The 17,045-nt window shown below is 53.2% G+C and overlaps 7 protein-coding genes across 7 annotated transcripts; 3 read left to right on the top strand and 4 right to left on the bottom strand.

The window, feature by feature from the left end:
• Nucleotides 1-1,381: 1,381 nt before the first annotated feature.
• On the bottom strand, nt 1,382-2,417 carry J4E78_006986 (uncharacterized protein; the record flags this gene model as incomplete). The annotated part of the gene is made up of 2 exons (XM_049367596.1): nt 1,382-1,782; nt 1,835-2,417. The coding sequence occupies 2 exons, from the start codon at nt 2,415-2,417 to the stop codon at nt 1,382-1,384; spliced, it is 984 nt and encodes a 327-aa protein (XP_049220566.1).
• Nucleotides 2,418-5,025: 2,608 nt separating this feature from the next.
• On the bottom strand, nt 5,026-6,740 carry J4E78_006985 (uncharacterized protein; the record flags this gene model as incomplete). The annotated part of the gene is made up of 2 exons (XM_049367595.1): nt 5,026-6,320; nt 6,584-6,740. The coding sequence occupies 2 exons, from the start codon at nt 6,738-6,740 to the stop codon at nt 5,026-5,028; spliced, it is 1,452 nt and encodes a 483-aa protein (XP_049220565.1).
• Nucleotides 6,741-7,233: 493 nt separating this feature from the next.
• Nucleotides 7,234-10,884, bottom strand: J4E78_006984 (uncharacterized protein; the record flags this gene model as incomplete). The annotated part of the gene is made up of 3 exons (XM_049367594.1): nt 7,234-7,924; nt 7,976-10,786; nt 10,838-10,884. 3 exons carry the CDS (start codon nt 10,882-10,884, stop codon nt 7,234-7,236), a joined length of 3,549 nt encoding a protein of 1,182 aa, XP_049220564.1.
• Nucleotides 10,885-11,307: 423 nt separating this feature from the next.
• Nucleotides 11,308-12,152, top strand: J4E78_006983 (uncharacterized protein; the record flags this gene model as incomplete). Its single annotated transcript, XM_049367593.1, has 2 exons — nt 11,308-11,333; nt 11,384-12,152. The coding sequence occupies 2 exons, from the start codon at nt 11,308-11,310 to the stop codon at nt 12,150-12,152; spliced, it is 795 nt and encodes a 264-aa protein (XP_049220563.1).
• Nucleotides 12,153-12,397: 245 nt separating this feature from the next.
• Nucleotides 12,398-13,720, top strand: J4E78_006982 (uncharacterized protein; the record flags this gene model as incomplete). Its single annotated transcript, XM_049367592.1, has 1 exon — nt 12,398-13,720. The coding sequence occupies one exon, from the start codon at nt 12,398-12,400 to the stop codon at nt 13,718-13,720; it is 1,323 nt and encodes a 440-aa protein (XP_049220562.1).
• A 368-nt stretch (nt 13,721-14,088) lies between these two features.
• On the bottom strand, nt 14,089-15,057 carry J4E78_006981 (uncharacterized protein; the record flags this gene model as incomplete). The annotated part of the gene is made up of 1 exon (XM_049367591.1): nt 14,089-15,057. The coding sequence occupies one exon, from the start codon at nt 15,055-15,057 to the stop codon at nt 14,089-14,091; it is 969 nt and encodes a 322-aa protein (XP_049220561.1).
• Nucleotides 15,058-15,784: 727 nt separating this feature from the next.
• On the top strand, nt 15,785-16,636 carry J4E78_006980 (uncharacterized protein; the record flags this gene model as incomplete). Its single annotated transcript, XM_049367590.1, has 1 exon — nt 15,785-16,636. The coding sequence occupies one exon, from the start codon at nt 15,785-15,787 to the stop codon at nt 16,634-16,636; it is 852 nt and encodes a 283-aa protein (XP_049220560.1).
• Nucleotides 16,637-17,045: the final 409 nt, after the last annotated feature.

Below are 17,045 nucleotides of genomic sequence, written 5' to 3'. Positions count from 1 at the left end.
TTCACAGACCGTCTCGGGTTGAAGCTCACTCTCCAGGGATGGTTTTCGTGAGAAAGAGGGTCCCCCTGGCACCATCGCTACTGTCGAGTAGGTGTTGCTGGTGGGTCGCAACACAAGCTTCTGGGTCATCAGGCCTAGGCCCTTGAGCCTAGACGTTCTGCCCTCGCAGAGTCATATGCGGCACACCTGACGCTATGTGAGTGTAGGTGGGAATGATTGAAAGAGCTGCTTTGTAAAAGATGGACGAAGTTGTTAGTATGTCGATGCGCCGCCGCTTTTGTAGGCAGTGCGAAGGCGAAGTAGAAGGTAGCACTTCCATGGGGAGCAGGTTGGCTGAGGTCGAAGCTGGAGGCGGAGAGGACAGGGTTCTTATACAGGGAGCCCGGGTAGTGCAAACGCAAGCAGACGCGCTAGCCTGATTGGGACTGGAATTCATTGCTCACTATTGCCCGCACGAACTGGACAGCCTCTTCCTGACCGTCTCTCGTTCGTAGATACGAAAATGGTAATTTTGAAATTGCTCAATCCACTAAGCTGTCACCAGATATTGCCACCGCCATGGCTTCTGACCGACCTCGAGCAGCCAAACGAGAAGCGCCTTCGTCCCAGCGCTCTGGACGTCATCACAAGAAACCCAAGACGCTGCACAATGCAGCCGAGTTTCGCGACAAAAGGGCGTCCAAGAAGAAGGGTAAGACCGACAAGAAGGAAAGAGTGCAGGAGGACCCCAAGGCTCGCTCCAAGCATTAAGGTAGCTGCAAAAGAAGGAAGCGTGGAGGGTCGTATTCGTACTGTTGTCATCACCGAACAGCCCATTCTAATGTTTGAGCCCCGCGTCAAGATCCAAGGCTTATCTCAGGGCACCGTGTTCGATTCCCTGTTGAAGGAGGAGGTAGCTTGAGCCGCTTTGGCCGGCATTGACGTTGAACATAGGCGAAGGATCGCATGTGTAGATGGTGAATACATGGTCTTACTGTATCGTTATATCATTGTAGTCAGACGCGTTACTGACTACTAGAAAGAGGCAGAAGAACACTGTGGATGCTATCAGAGAGCCGAGACGCCTACATCAACGTCTTTGTTCTACTTCGCGCACTTTGTATCGCTGGTGCGTTCTGCAGAAAGTTCTGTTCAGTTTATTCCGAGCATGAGAATGTGATGGGTAAACGTAATAGGTATTCGTGAAGTGTTTGAATTACTAATGACATCGTACTACTGTGTCATACTATCCGCCGCCTATCCTTTTGCTAGACTATGGTATATATAAGAAAACATGACTAGCATGTACCATCAAAGAGAGTCGTGAAATGCCCATAAAGAGATAATGAAAAGGTATCGTAACGCCCAAAAATGCTCACATCGTACAAATTACCCACACCGTCTACCACTTGAGGCGGTCGAAGAGGTTGCGGCTCCTGACATCCCTCTTCTTGCTACCACCGGGCAGCGCACTTGTGCAGTCGATCAAGTCTCCCTTGTTCTCAACACCGAGCATGCTCATCTTGACCATTGCGCTTACGAATGCTGAGTCCCACATACCCTTGCTGGCGGCAAAGGCGATGAACGGGCCGGCAGTAAGGGGGTTCTGTGCAAGGCTCTTATCGGAGGGGAGTGTGAAAGGAGCCCTACCACGCATGGTCTCGGAGTAATATTTGTTGTCCCAGGTGCCGACAGTGGAGTCGAGGGCAGAGCCAGCTTTGGAGGGGTCGGTGAAGCGTTGTTTGGCAGCGGTGTGAGCGCCGATGAGAGCGGCGAGGTCATAGGGGGAGAAGCCTTTTTGCGCTGGGAAAGCTGTTAGCTATGAAGATGTTGTAGACCAAAGACGTATGCTTACCAAAGAGCCCGACCAAGTCCTTAGCATTGGCGTGACCGCTGGGGAGAACACCGAGGGCATTCGCCTCGCTGGAGTCCTTGCGACCAACTTTGACGGGAATAGTGGGTCCACCAGGACATGTCTTGACTGCATGCGCGGCGGCAAACTGGATAAGATCGGCAACACCGACCTTGGTCTGGGATGCGACATTGGCAAGGTTACCGCAAAGGCGCTCCATACCGCGGTTCTCTTTGTTCGAGCACTCGTTGGCGAGGATGAGAGAACCGTCGCATGCGCCGTTGAAGCAGTCATGGAATGAAGATCGGATAGCAGCGCGCGCAGCATCTGTGCATTGGCCGTCCCCGAGGAATTGTTGGGTGAGGGTAGAAGAAATTTGAGTCCAGACAGCAGGGCATTCTTGCGCAGGTTCCTTGCCGCCGCCACCGAAGATGCCGTCGAATATGCCGAAGATCTTTGCAAGAGTACGCTTCTCTTGTACTGGTGCTGGGACGGTCCAGTCTTCTTCCCGAATGGTGTAGTTGGAGTAGGCCTGGACTGTGCTGGCAGCCGCAAGGCCAGAGATAAGGACGTTGCGAATATACATTATGTGTGAAGAGAAGATAGTGGTCCTATCGAGTGAGTGTCTAGTAGGGTGAAGAATAAGACAGTATAGGTGAGAAGTGCCGAGAAGCGAAGAGCGAATGACTGTGATGACCTGAGATGATAGTGGTAAGAAGAGAGCGATGAACATTTCTCTTTATACACTGTAACATGTTTCCGAGAAGTGGCAAGAATAGCAGCCGCGACTCATGCTTACACCTAGCACTGTATGAGTAGCTGTCTCCTCTGACCCCGATTCTCATGGGTAAGCGTTGAAGAGAGGTGCTGGAATAGATGTGACAGGCCGCTAGAGCAATGGTGAGGAAGACCCACCGCTACTGTTTTGGGAGTACGGATATACGCCACTATGTGACCGGTGGAAAGCTCCTGCTTGAAGCGTGACATGTTTTAGCGAACATGCCAGTTATGCTCCAGCTTACGATGTGGTTCCCGGTCATTCACCTCACGAGATGTGGTGCATCTGCTCATGGTCGTTGATCATCGTGCCATAATTCGCCAACTCTGCGTGGCGATCATGTAGTGGATCTCACTCGCAGCAGCTTCAGAGTCATGAGATGCATGCAATGCTGCCGGTACTGCATGGTGCTGAACAACATCGATACTGCTTTGCAGAGCCTAACCCTCCGATGAACGTTTTCTGGTGTCGCATTAGCAAACGGACCGTTAGTTTGGAAGGTGATACCCCTTTCTGTCGAAACGAGGGAGTTCTAAAGAAAGATGTGGGGGTGTTGTTTATTGTTTCAAGACAGCTTCAGACTAGTGAACGTGGAGGAACTGCAGTGCCGATAAACGATGATCAACACGGCCCCGCGGTTTGGGCCATGGACGCCCTGCGTTTGAGGCGCAGGGCAGGGCTTGAGCCTGACCATATGAAGTCTAGAGTCGCGAAGTGGTTGATAATGAGCTAACGTTAGCGACTTGAGGTTCCTGGCATCGGTGCGGCTAGCACGTGTCGCGCATGTTGGCTTCGCCTTCGGCAGGTAAGCTTGTAACTAGATACTGCCGGATGGCAATAAGTCTCTGTAAAAAGAGGTCGATAGAGCTCTTTCGACGTTGCCAATTGATTGAGTAAGGTGGAGACTGAGATCCGTTCGTGTTTGCAATCCTGCGCTTCGGAGAGGGAAGGCCGCTTCGTAGCTCTCGCGCAGGGTCTTTGTCGAGCCCTGTCAACTGTTAGAGATACAACCTGAACTCCACAGCCAATTATCTCAGGCCCAATGGTCGGCTTCCTGTTTGACGATGCGATAGCGCTGATGGTGTTGCGGACATGCATGTCGGAGACCCGAAAGTGGAAATCCCTATAAGGATAGTCCAAGAAGGCGATCCTCTAGCGAAACCTTCTCTTGCCGAATTGCACCCTTGCAATTACTCATGACCCACCAACTTCGCGAACGCAACTACGCTTGCGACTCAAGCCCTCTGCGTCGGGCGATGGAATATCTGAATTCGACGAACAGCGTGAAGCCGTCGAACGAGATGGCGCGACCCGCATACCGCTTATCCGTGATGTGCGCTCGTTCGCGCTATTGAGGCAGTGGAATTGTCAACAGCACCCCCCACCGCCTCGAGGTCGCGACATGCGACGTGGTGTCCGAATCACACGCGAAAACCCGCACATGTCGTACAGAAGGCGAGACCGACATCCACGCCTATCCCTCCATCTTCGAGACGAACGCCACAACCCATGTATGGCTGCGCATTCACCCTCCGGGCTCTTCCGCCTCGCACCGCTGGCACGTCCCCGGTCAGCTATCGGAACACATGGACAAGTGTCAACATTGAGTTGGATGATGTAATTGGACAGCATAATCTGGGTGTGCCGAGATGCTGCTAGATGGGTGAGATGGCACAAACTTGCTCCCACAAGAACGGCGATGAGGAGGAGGTTGGGGTGATTGCGACGGCATTAGCGCTGACCAGGCAATTTGGTGTCGCGCAATTGAATGGGCATGCAGAGATGCAGTCAAACAGAGGCTTGAGGAAGGATGGATAAGCGGCTCTGGTTGTCGAGGCGCGTGTTGAGGTCCATCGCGGATTCCTTTACGCGAAGTCGCGTGATGCCGCGTTTGTGGGAAGGCGCGACCCACCCTCGGCAACACCACAACAGAAATTAGACGACCGGTAAGTGCTATGGGATAAACAATCAAGCAAAATGCATTATTGCTGCAAGAACTCCGAAAGTCGCCGCAGCATTGTGGGCGTATCACAGCGCTAGTGCTGACGATCTGGCGACTCACGATGCATTTGCTCAGAGATAGCAAGAGATGACTGAGTCACCGATGAGCGAGCTCAAGAGGGGTAGAGAGCTCGTTCGTGCGACACCGCATATATCGGAAGAAGCTCTAGGACGCGACATATCAGAAGTACCTCGCCACACCATACCACAGGCCCACCGCGACAGCCACAGCAGACGCGCCCAGCGCCGTAAAATTGCCTCCTTCGAGCGAGACTCTGGACCCCGAAGACGTGAAGGCGTCCCAATCCGCGTACGCCGGGAACATACACTTCAACGTAAAATCTGTTTGCGAGCGACTACAGATCGTGTTAGTACCGCGCATCTGTTGGCAAAACTTGGCCCGGAGACGGAAGACTTACGGATACATGGTCGAATTGTAACCCTCCTCATCCATATACCAACTCCGACAACCCACAAAAACGGTCTTTTCCAGATCTTTCTTCACACCCTTGGTCCACGCCGTGACGGCCTGATTCTTCACCTCGACGCGGTCGACCTTGCCGCTCAGGATTGGTTTGATGATCTTGAGAATATACGAGACTGTATTTTCGCTCGTGAGTATGAGTGAGTGATGGCCATTCGCCGTGTTCGGTCCGACCGCGATGAAGAAATTCGGGAACCCATCAACGGCCATGCCCATATATGCAGCCGGGCCTCCACGCTGCTTCCAAACTTCTTGCAAGGCTGCCCCTTCGCGACCGTAGACCGAAAGTGGGTGCAACCAGCGAGTCGCCTCAAAACCGTTGGCGAGTATGATGACATCGGCGTTGATGCGCTGTTGGCCGGGTGTAGCCTTCCCATCGGCACCCAAAACGAGCTCTTTGCCATCCACAGCTTGGATAGGACGATTGGTAAGCGTAAACTTGGAATTCTGCATGCTAGGCAACCACTCAGTATCGAAGACGCGTCTCTTACATCCATACGGATAGTCTGGCGTCATGATATCATGGTACTTTTCCGGCACGATTTCCTTCATCATAGCCAACTGTTGTGTTTCGATCGCAGCCCGCCACTTCTTGTGTTTCATTTGGAACACGGTTGACCAAATGACTTCCACCAGCAGATATATCAGGACGCGGTTTACATACCCGAGGAATGGAAGCCACTTGTAGACCGTGGGTGCGTATTTGGCGTAATTTTCTTTTCCGAAAGGCTCAGAAAGTCGTGGCATTACCCAGGGTGCTGATCGGCCGATCTGAGTGAGTGTTTTAACTTTATAGGGTTCCTTGAGTAGCGATGGAACTATCTGCGCGGCGCTGCAGCCGGTTCCGAGTACTACTACGTCTTTTCGGTTGAGATCAATGTCGTCGCGCCAGCGTGCAGAGTGGAAGACGTCGCCTTCGAAGGTACCGCGCCCTGGGATGGAAGATGGCCATGGGTTCGGCTCTACAAGGATTCCCACACAACTTATCACTGCTTTGGCGCGCACGACTTCTTCATGCAGGTATACGGACCCGCGACCAGAAGCGGTTGCTTTGTCTTCTCGATCTCGGGTACTAAGATCGCCGGTTCCAGGGATCAGGTGCTGGAGTGTTACTTCCCATTGCGCGTCGGCCTCAATCCAGCGGAGTTCCTTTACTTCGGTGTTTAGCTGGATGTGAGAGGCCAATTGATACTTGTCCGAGATCTCGTTAAGATACTCGCGGAATTCTTCGCCGGTGGGATACAAGCGTTTCGAAACGTAGTTTGGTGCGAAGGAGAAAGAGTATAGGGAAGTAGGCCTTGTGATGTTCAATAATTGTCGTTACGAGCTCGCACAATATCGCTTACACGTCGCATTGCTTCGTTACAGTCAGTGCTATTCCGGTTATCGTGCATGATAAGACTTACTACTCCTGGGTACCTGTTGATCCACCAAGTCCCTACCACCGATCGTCAATCAAGGCAATCATGAGATCGCTCTTTTGACTCACCTCCGATACCAGACTGGCGTTCAACAATTTTGAATTCTTTCAATCCGAGCTTTTGCCTTAGTTGACTTCCAGCCGCAATACCTGTTGCACCCGCCCCGATGATCAAGACGGAATAATAGGTTGTCTTGCGTTTCTTTACGCTGTTCGGGCTCGTCATATTAGATAACGAGACAACAAGCACAATACAAGAAAAAACATCAATCAAGAACTCATGTACCTATGTGCGCGACTGCTAACACACGGATTTGAAAGCAGGGCGTTGGGCGCCTGATGCCGGTGGTAGATTAGCCGCAGGCGTGAATCCATGCTGCAACCTAACTACTCGTTCCCTCGTTTGATTGGTCATATACGCGGGCGCATCCACCTTGGGGTGTAGGGTCGTGTTCCTGCAGGATCAAGTTTCTGACGAGACGGGACGAATGCGCCGTTCGGCGTCCGTGGATTGCGTGGCTTGATTGCGTCAGGAAGCTCATCGTTAAGAACATCGTGAATTTAACCCTAACTAGGGACATATGTCAACCTAGCACTTCCATACCACTATGCGAAAGTCCATCCAGAATACCCTCGCAATGCCCAACCAATAATGCCACCATCGTGAGACAAGCTACCAAACCGCGAGTAACGCCATCAAGAACATGCGAAAACTACGTTCACTTCCCACCAAAGATCCTCTTAATATCTGCAAACTTGACAGGCTTAACAAGGTACATATCCACACCTGCCTCTTGCGCGTCCTGTTGATCCTGCGCACTCGCGAGTCCAGTCAATGCGACGATATGCGATTTCGGCAAGCCGTTCTTGCTCTCGAATTGGCGGATATTACGTGTACTTGTCAGACCGTCCATGACGGGCATACTCAGATCCATGAGTATGAAGTCGAAAGGGCGGGCTGGCGGTGAAGAAGACATGGCTTCTGATTTGTACGTTTCGAATGCTTCGAGACCATTGGTAGCTTCCACGTAGCGTAGATTCTGCCGTTTGGCGAACACGACGAGGAGCTTCAGATTGATGGCATTGTCGTCTACGAGGAGGACACGTGGATTGAAGTATTCACCGCCTTCGCTGTGGGTGGGACTCAGGGGGGTGGTAGTTATTGGGAAGGGACGCGGTGGCGGTGGAGAAGGGTATCCGGCGGCCTCGTCAGCCTTTCGCGTTGATACATCTTGTGGGAACATGTCACTGAGACTTCGCTGAGCCGAGGCACGAGGCGGTGCAAGAGACTGAAGGTCGGGCTGAACTAATGAGGAGCTCATCGATCGGCTGATGTGTCGCTCGTTGTTGTGTTGTGAGGCGCGTTTCTGGCACGATAGAAGTGTCCGGGCGAGCTTTCGAGGTCCGCAGCTGTGCGTGTCGTCAGTAAATTGGTCTCAGACTTGCGTAAGGAATACTCACGGCTGTGTAACTATTTCAAGGATCCAGCCAAGCGCTTCGATTTGTCTCGCAAGCTGAGTCTCTGCTGCTACTTTCTCTGCAGTATCTGTACAAACGCAAACTACTCCTAGCGGTGATGTGTTATTGCGACTGGCATTCGAGCTCTGCATCAATTGGTAGAGAGAAGGTGAGTCGATGAGCAGAAAGTCGATGTCGGTGACCGAGATGTCAGTGCTGGCGTGCTTCGAGGCGACGATCTTCATGTCAAAGTTCTTGCAAGCGTTTTCCATGGACTCCTTGGTTTTTAGCCCCCGCTCGCCACCTTGCGTGTTAGTCATGTCGCAAACGATGGAGACAGATGTGCCCTTCAGCTCTTGGGGTGCTCTGACAAGAGCATGATCTTGGTGGGCATTCGCCTTGGAGCCAATGGGTAGACGTATGCTGATCTTGATGACAGTACCAACGTTATGCGTGCTCCTTACTTCAATCTCGCCTTTCAGGGATTCTATGATCTGCTTGACGATCGAAAGACCCAATCCGGTACCGGAGCTGAAAGGGTCTTCTTGACTGAATGGCGAAAATAACTTTGTCCGCTGGTACTCCTGCGACATTCCGCGACCGGAGTCTTCCACACTAAGAGATAGGTCCATGAAGTTGGCGGAGCTTTTTTGCTGTATCATGTTGATAGCAATATAGCCAGAGTCGGTGTATTTGAGCGCGTTCCCAAGTAAATTCATCACAATGCGTCGCAGAGCACCGGGCTGCGATCTCACGATCCAACTGACGTATGGGGCTACGATCAAAGACACAGCAACAGAGCCATGTGTATCTCTGCCTGCCACTTCGTTGCTGCTATTCGTGTCCTGGAGGAACGCTGTTGCCGCCTTGCTCTCAGCTTGATCGTAGATTGCGGCTCCTTTGATGTGATGTGTCTTCCTGAACGTGTGACCAGCACACACAGTGTCGCAAACTTCCTCGACTAGTTGTGCTAGATCGAAGTCGGACGTAACACCAAGAATCGAATTATCAGAAGGCTGTCGCTTGTTTCGCCCCAGGCTTCGCTTGTTCTGACCAGAGACTTTCTGTAATTTGTTGATTTTGGCGTAATCAAGCACGTGATCTATCGTATCGAGCAGTGTCTTGCCGCAAGTTTCGATTGAAGACACCAAAGACTCTTGGTACGCCGATGCCACCGTCTCGCGTAAGAACTCGACAGATCCAAGGATACCATGCAGGGGCGAACGCAGCTCGTGTGATATAGACGCAATGAATGTGGTTTTGGCACGATCCGCTTTCTGTGCATTGAGTCGTGCTACTTCGCTGGTCACTGAGTTCCCGAATGCTTGGAGATATGGGAGTTCGTTATCCGGGCTCATCAACCTTCCGGCTTGGGTGGTCCAGATAAAGCCACCAGCAATCCATCGTTCCGTAGCCGGGCACCAGAGTGGCAGGAAGATAAGGCTCCTAACCTTTGGCAGAACTTTGAGGAACTCGGTTGGGATGAATCTTTCTCGCTTTTTGCGCGTCTTCTTGGTGTTAGCGGCGGGTTCGTCGACTGTGCGATCCGACTGTTCTGTCTCGGAACGTTCAGACTTCTCATCAGAAGAGTTGATGCCCATGCCATCCTCATTGTAGTTGAAGAACTTCCCGTACGGATATCGATGGATATAGCGCTCCATGGCAGCTTCATTGAAGCTGAAGTCTGTGTGCACTAGGGCCGCATTGCCTTCGCGTAAAGATAGTCCGACCACAGGACAGGCCTTGCTGTCAGTCCCATTTGCATCGGATACGCCATCCGCGTCGACGACTGTCTGTTTCTTGTGCCTTCGTGAAGCCGTTGAGTCGCCGGTATCAGTGTTGTGTGTCGCACTCTCGTCGCTGCTACCGGCTGTGCGGTTGTAGTCGTAGAGATGGGTTCTTATCCCAGCGGTCGAAGTGTCGAAGAAGACGACACCATCGGCCTCAGTACTCTCGCGAATTATACGAGCGGCGCTGTGGAAGATACGAGCTGCGTCGGATTCGGCGTCACGCTTGCGGTGAGCTTGTCTGGCAGGCACAGACGTGTTGTGGCCTTCTTCTTCGTCAAGGGCTAGTAAGCGCGCGTTCTCGGTCTGCTTCTCCATAGTGGTGGGCCGGTTGCCGTCTTCTCGACTGTCCTGTAAAGAGGAGCGCTCGATGAACTGAGTCAAGCCACGTACCATGCGCTCACCCTTGTTGCGGTCCATGCTGTCTTTGGCCAGCTCGAGGTGCTCCATGACGGCGGCGGAAACATCTTGCATGAAGCGCAATTCGCCAGCACTGATTCCATCGCGAGGCTTCTCATCAGATACAGCATAGACGCCAATGCGGTGGCCTGCTTTGGTAATGATGGGGACGCCTGCGTAGAACCTCACACCAGGCTCACCCTTAACATAGTCCCTATCGGCGAATCTTGCATCTAGTCTGCAATCAGGTATGACCATGCATTCGCCAGTGTAGGTGCTCCCATCGTCCTCTTTTGCAGTGTAGGTCGAGGAGAAGGTATGGTAACAGACAGCATCGGTCTTGGTCAAGATGGCGTTGCCCAGCCAGACCTCGTCTTCGGGCTCTTCGGCGACAGGCTTGAACAGCGAGAGAGTTCGCGTGGCCTCGGCAAGAATGTACTGGTGGTGCGCGTCGATCAGCGATACCATTGCCCGCCGGGTGTCAAGTCGAAGCGTGGCGAGCTGCGCAAAGGCAGTCAGTGATCGATCGCGCGACGTCTGGGGTTGGAAGCCAGAGTAGGTCAGGCCTTTACCAGAACCGTCGGCAGCGTCAACCAGGCTCTGTGCATCGAGCCATGGGCGGTAGTACCTGTAAGCATCCTTAGCTGCAGCCGAAGCGTTTCTATCGCATAACCCAAACCTGTGGAGATCGCGCTCGCGGGCTGCTTCTGGCCACGAGTAGCCCATGGTTCTAGTATGTTCGTGGGGGATTCAGCATGTCCTTCTAGTAGCACAACATAGCAGAGTATCAGTCCCAAGGCAGAGGCACAACGGTGGGGGGTTTGCGACTGGCGGCAGCGAGGGTGCTTGTTCCTCTTGCAGGCGAGTGGCTGCCGCTGTCGTCCATTTTGAGTGACATAGTAACTGCATTGGTGCTAGGCGGCGGATATCCTGCTCCGCGGGTCATTCCAAGGCAATTGCATTTCTTTTGGCATGGGGGGAAACGAAGAATCCGATCGAGATGCGCCCGTGGTTATTGCCAGGTGACGAAGCGATCGTGCAGTTCCGCTAGTCACCTGTCTAGCCAAATGCCGATCTCCCGCATTCCAGTCGATGCGCGACAACCAAACTTTCAGACAGCAACTTCTGCGACGTCCATACGACAGCGCCATGTTTGAAGTGCCGGATGCGAAGCGGTGGGTCGACTCGCTAGTGCGCCTGTTATCTGCATACTGACTTTGCCAAGGGTTCGCCGCGCTGAGCTGGAGTCGCCCATATCATCTAGACAATCCTCGCCAGACCCCGATCTCGAAGAGCTGCTGCGATCCAAGATAAACACCGAGTTTACCTATACCACGACCGAAGATGATGTTCACGACATCGCGCAAAGCGACGAAGACGAGACGGAGCTGCGGCTCTTCGCTGCGCCCGCAAACGCTGCTCCACAATCGCTGAAGATTAGAATTTCATCGCCAGGCGCCGATAGCGGAGAGCCAGGACTGATTCTGAAGAAGCCACGGAGCTATTATTTCGCCGACGAGCCCACAAGCGAGGAGGAAGACGCCTTCAGAGCGGCCGCCATCGAGGGAAGGAGCGTCCTGGAGCTGTCGCGGCAGCCATGGCCCGGTTGCGCCCTGCCATGGAAGGTGCGCACCATATCGCCGGCCGGCATGAGCAAGGAGGTCCTGGTCGGTCACCCTCCTACGCTCGTCACGGTCGAGGATAAGGCACACAAGCGCACAAGGAAGGGCAAGAAGTCACGCATAGCGATACGGAAGAAGCTCCAGGCGGTAAAAGAGAAGCAGAGTGAGGCAGCACGTCTTGCGCAAGAGAAGGAAGAAGCCAAGCGTGAGAAGAACACTCGGAGAAATCGAGAGAAGAAGCTCAAGAAGAAGGCGAAGGAGCAAGCGAAGAAGGCAGTTGATGGGGCCACAGACGGGGCAGCAGAGGCTATGGATGGTGTGGTAGAAGACACTGTGATAGAGACTCAACCTGTTGCTGATGGGTCGATATGAGGCGCATCATTGCACACCTTTATTATCTCATCAGCGTTACGAACGAGACTGGCATCAGACGCATGACTCTCACGGCTGCAAGTAATACTTGCTTGGTCATAGGCACCCTTCACCTGTGCCATGAGGCTACCTTTACCTATGCCGATTCTACGCTAGCAAATACCTCTATTTGTCGACTATAACTGCTTCGTTTTGGTCTACCTGTTTCCACCAACTTACACTCTACGACTCACTCAACTGCCAACATGGACCAGAACTACAACCAAGAGCATATCAACTTCGACAGCGCTTCTGGTGTCGGCTCGCAATACGCCCCGGTATATCCTTATCTCCAGGAGAGGTTCGGACCATCTACACCACAACACATAGACGAGACCTCAGCTCCGCATTACGGCTTTCATAACCACGGCACGAATGGCTACGACACGTTCATGTCTGATGTAATGCCGCCTGGTGCTCACTACGACGGGTACCACAGACCTATGACACCTGAGAGCACACCACATCTTATGGAATCGAGTGATGCCCAGTTCCATGTTGCAGTTGAAGAATCGCACCAGTATACTGCAGATATACAAGAGGAAGAGCCAGACTTCGCCCCAGACTTCTGGAAGACTCTGGTTGATTTCGAGATCCCCGACTTCACCCAGACTTCCATCAACAACATACCCGGTATTCAAGCCTTATACGTCGCCTATCTGTCCCACTATGGACCACTGTCAACTGCGACAAACGCAACTCGCATGCAGTACGCCAAAGCCTTTGCTTTTGCTCTCCTCACGCACTACTACCCCCCGTCACATAATTACACGGTGGTGCCCACTTCCCCCGGACCCGTGGCAAAGTACGGGATGTACTTCATCTTAGCTGCCGACGATAAGTCAGATATCTGGAAAGAGTTCCACAAGAATAAAGGCAGGGCCTTCCGCCGTAAAGTACCAACCAAGAAGGAGCTCGAGAGGGCGGAGAGAGAAGAGCAAGACGCCAAGGTAGCAGAGTACGCCCAAGGTATTACGCAACTCTTCAACCTGCAGTGGGATCATATCGCGCCTGAGGACATCGCCGCTTTCGTGGTCATGCGCAAGACGATAGCAACGGATACCGAGACCGGCGCCGTCACGCACGAGCAGCATCCGTACACTTACTTCGCCATCATGATTGACAACTTCGACGAAGTCCCTCGCCTCTCCACGAGCAACACCATGCACCGCAGCGACGTTCTCACCGATGCCCTGTGTCGAGGCGGCAACATCCAGAACGGTCACGGCATGTTGCTGTACGGTCCGCGTCTAGAGTTCTACGCCTTTGATCGCGGAAATGAATGGGTCTATCTTGACGACGAAGAAGGAAGCGACCAGGGAACTCAGGATATCGAACCTAAGATGAAATTGCTGTCGTCGGGTGGTCAAGGTCTGGAGATGGATCTGCGCACTACCGGTCTGGACATGGTAGACGTACCGTTTCGAGACGTCGCTATGAGAGAGGTGGTTTACGCGGCTGAGCCAGATGCTAGTGTGACTAAGGATGCAGGTTCAGCACAAGGGGAGGACGAGATGGAGGACTACTAGAGACAATCCAGCGAATTGGAAGGCGAAAGGTGCGTGCAGAGGTCCATTACTGACAAGCACTTCCCTGGCGATAGATAAAAATCTACTTTGATAAGACAAGTTCACTTCATTTCTGCTCGTTCTTCGCGTTACTTGAAGTGTGACGGGGTTTAGACGACCCGCCAACGATCGCTAGCCATGTCCCACTTGCGCGGACACAACTCCGATGCCTGCCACAACGTGGTCTACGGGAGCGTCCGCCCGCTAGCTGATATGCCTGTCATACTACTAATGTAGCGAAGGACCGACTGAAAGTGTTGAGATACGGATAAGTGTTCATTGTAGTAGGTTGCCTGATAATGTATCTCAACTTCACTTTATGCAACAAGTCATATATCCAGACAGGCGTAATGCCTCGGCCCCTTACCATCCTCCTTCGCCCCACCATCGATCCAATCCATCTTCTGAGCAGCCTCCTTTGCCATCGCCCTAACTTCCTCAGTCAACCCCTTCATCTCAGCAAGTCCTCCAAACCTCTTCTTCCAAAGCGCCCACCTCTGCTTACTAAACTCCGCTCTACCATCCCATAACGGACCACCACTACCTGGATCCCCCTCAGTCGCCTTCTTTGGGGTGAGGTCTTGTTCTCTTTCGTAGACTTGTTTACCCATAGCAAAGATCCAGACCGCAGCGGAGGGGATGAAAGAATTGTATTTCTGTATCGCTGTGCCGTTCGCATCGTCTTCGTGTGGTGTCTCCAGTGCATTGCGCACTTGCCAGATGCAATATATCCAGAAATTGCGGACGTTTTCGCGCGTGATGAGAGCGTAGAAGTAGAGCATGTTGGCGTATGCGTACACTTCTTGTGTCATGTAGCCACACTGGCCTCCGGGGCAGTCGTCTATACTCTCGCGCGCGGCCATGCCGAAGCGGCGGAGGCAGGTGTACATGTCTGAATCTTTGGCAATTGGGGGTGGAAAGCTGGCTTTTATCGTCTTCATGAGGGTGACGAGCCTGTTAAGACCGTTGGTGTCGCGGAAAGAGAGGCGTTTGGCGGAGTGGATTATGGAGTACCAGATGCTGAGGAAGGGGAGGTGCTTTCTATTTTCGAGGATGGCTTTGTTGATGGGGTCGAGCAGTTTTTTCGTAGCGTCTTTTGCATTGGTATTGTTGTTTAAGTAGTCTTGTATGATTGCGTAGAATTCGTTGTCTTCGCTCGGTCCAAAGCATCCTCGCTTCTTCATGATGATGTCGATCTGGGTGGCTTCATCTTGAACGTTGGCGATGGCCTCGGCAATCTCGCGGTTTTTCCTTTCTCTCCGCTCTTCCCAAGACATCTTCTTCGATGACAACTCCATGGTCAGGAAGCGTTACCGGTCAGAATGTGGTGTTTTATGTTCGCATACAATCTCAAAGTTGAAGTACGCCCTTCAGCCCTTCAGGCTGCCATCTCAAAGCGCTAGTTTGTGGCAACATGCATGCTTGTGCATGTAGTGGAGATCTGCCGTAGGCGTTCTTGAATGCTGCCCCGCCATTCGTGCCCGTTTTGTCCTAAATTACTGGAGTAAGCAGGCTACAGAAACGTCAGGGTGTGGCTGGTAGAGCAGCGCATAAGTCTCAAAGAGCTTCAAGACATGTTTTCCAATCAGTGCCCCACCACAAATGGCCACATAGACTCGCGGTGTTTCAAGATTCAGGACATGCCTGGACGTGCTGCTTTGCATGAAGCGGTCGGGCGACGCGCCTGATTTCGATCGATGAAGCTGGGCGCGCAAAGGTGTGTACTATGAACGAGAACCGCTTCAGATGATTCTATCGGCTCAAGAGAAGTTGCGCATATCGGCATGAACTGGTTGGATCACGAAGAGCGGAAGAGTAGCCATGATTTGGGGTGAAGAAACGTTGGAGTGTGGTGTTGGTAACCAGGGTCTTGCTCCCAAACGCCCAGTAAATTGGAAACAGCGATCCGGGCGCGACCCGACTGCCTCGCACCACCACTAATCTCCAACACCGACACGACGGCATAAAGTGTCCACCACGCGCATCGGCCGCCCACACCCTCGAACGGCGATCGCACACACAATCATGTCGTCCTACCTAAACAACCTCCTTACAAACACGACTTCGCGCTACAACAATCTGCGACGACAGATCCTCTCGGACGAAGCAGACGGCGACACAGAAGACGACTCGCACCTCTCCAGGGTTCTTCGCGCATACTACACGGAGAAAGGACGTCCGTTCCCGCAATGGCTTCCTCCCGACCCAAAGGCGCCCCAGCCTGCGCCCGCCCAGTTCGTGTCTTCGCGACAACAGGCACAAGCACAAACAGCAGGCCGAGGAGGAGGCTTGAACGACCTCTGGGATAATCCCGCGCCACAACAACCACCGCAAGAACCACAGTCACTTCGCCGAGGGCCAGGAGCACGGGGCGGTGGAGCGCGTCCCATGCAAGGCCGGCCCATGGGCAACTCGTTGACGCCAGACCCTCAAATACAAGGCAGACCACTGCCCAGCCAACGAGCAGGGAGCTACCAAAGCTCATTGGGAGGACGCCCACAAGCAGAAGCTTCACCACCACCGAGCGCGGGTACAGGGTCGGGCACAACAGCACAGGAAAGGCTCAAGGCCAGGTTATGGGGACGGTCACAGAGCCCAGCGCCGCGTGGACTTTCTTCAGAATCGGCCAACTCGCCATCGTCCCCGCAAGCTGGACGGGCGCCCTACCCTGAAGATCGGAGTCACAGCTATGGAAGTACTGGTAGCGGCGGCGGGAGACCACAGGGCTCATTTGGCATGTCATCGAATTCCCCATGGAGCGGGAACGATGATCCGTATGCGCCCCAAGGTGGAGGTTATGGCGGCGGCGCACCTCCACCACAACGCGGACCGCAAGGTGGGCGTATGGGCCTACCAAGCGGACCACGCATGCGTTGAGCATCTTCTTGTTGTACGCAGCACGGCGTAACGGAGTTGGATCTTGGTCGTCACTGGGTGGGCAAGCATGGGGTTTGTAGACCTGGACAGTATAGACAAATACCTAATCAATACATTCAGCTCATAATCGCTGTAAACCATTATTTCGTTTCGAGCTATCTTGCGCACCGTGTCGCGGCTAGAGCACATCCATGGATTACTCGATGCGATAGGGCTGGGGCGACGCGTGCCCCTCGGGCGCGTGGCGTGGTCGGGTTGCACTGCCACACCGCGTCATGATCTGGCGGGTGCAGGTCACTGCCCGCTGCCCGCGCAAGCATCACCTGCAACTGCATAGCGCCAAACGGATACGCGCCTCTTTCTTGCTTTATCACCATACTACTCCCAATATCTCCTGCGCATGCCATCT

Source organism: Alternaria triticimaculans (assembly GCF_023758025.1).
Source record: "Alternaria triticimaculans strain BMP 0046 chromosome Unknown scaffold_10, whole genome shotgun sequence".
Lineage (NCBI taxonomy): Eukaryota > Fungi > Ascomycota > Dothideomycetes > Pleosporales > Pleosporaceae > Alternaria > Alternaria triticimaculans.
The sequence above is the reverse complement of the archived record's forward strand: the minus strand, read 5'-3'. Positions and strand labels throughout refer to the sequence as shown.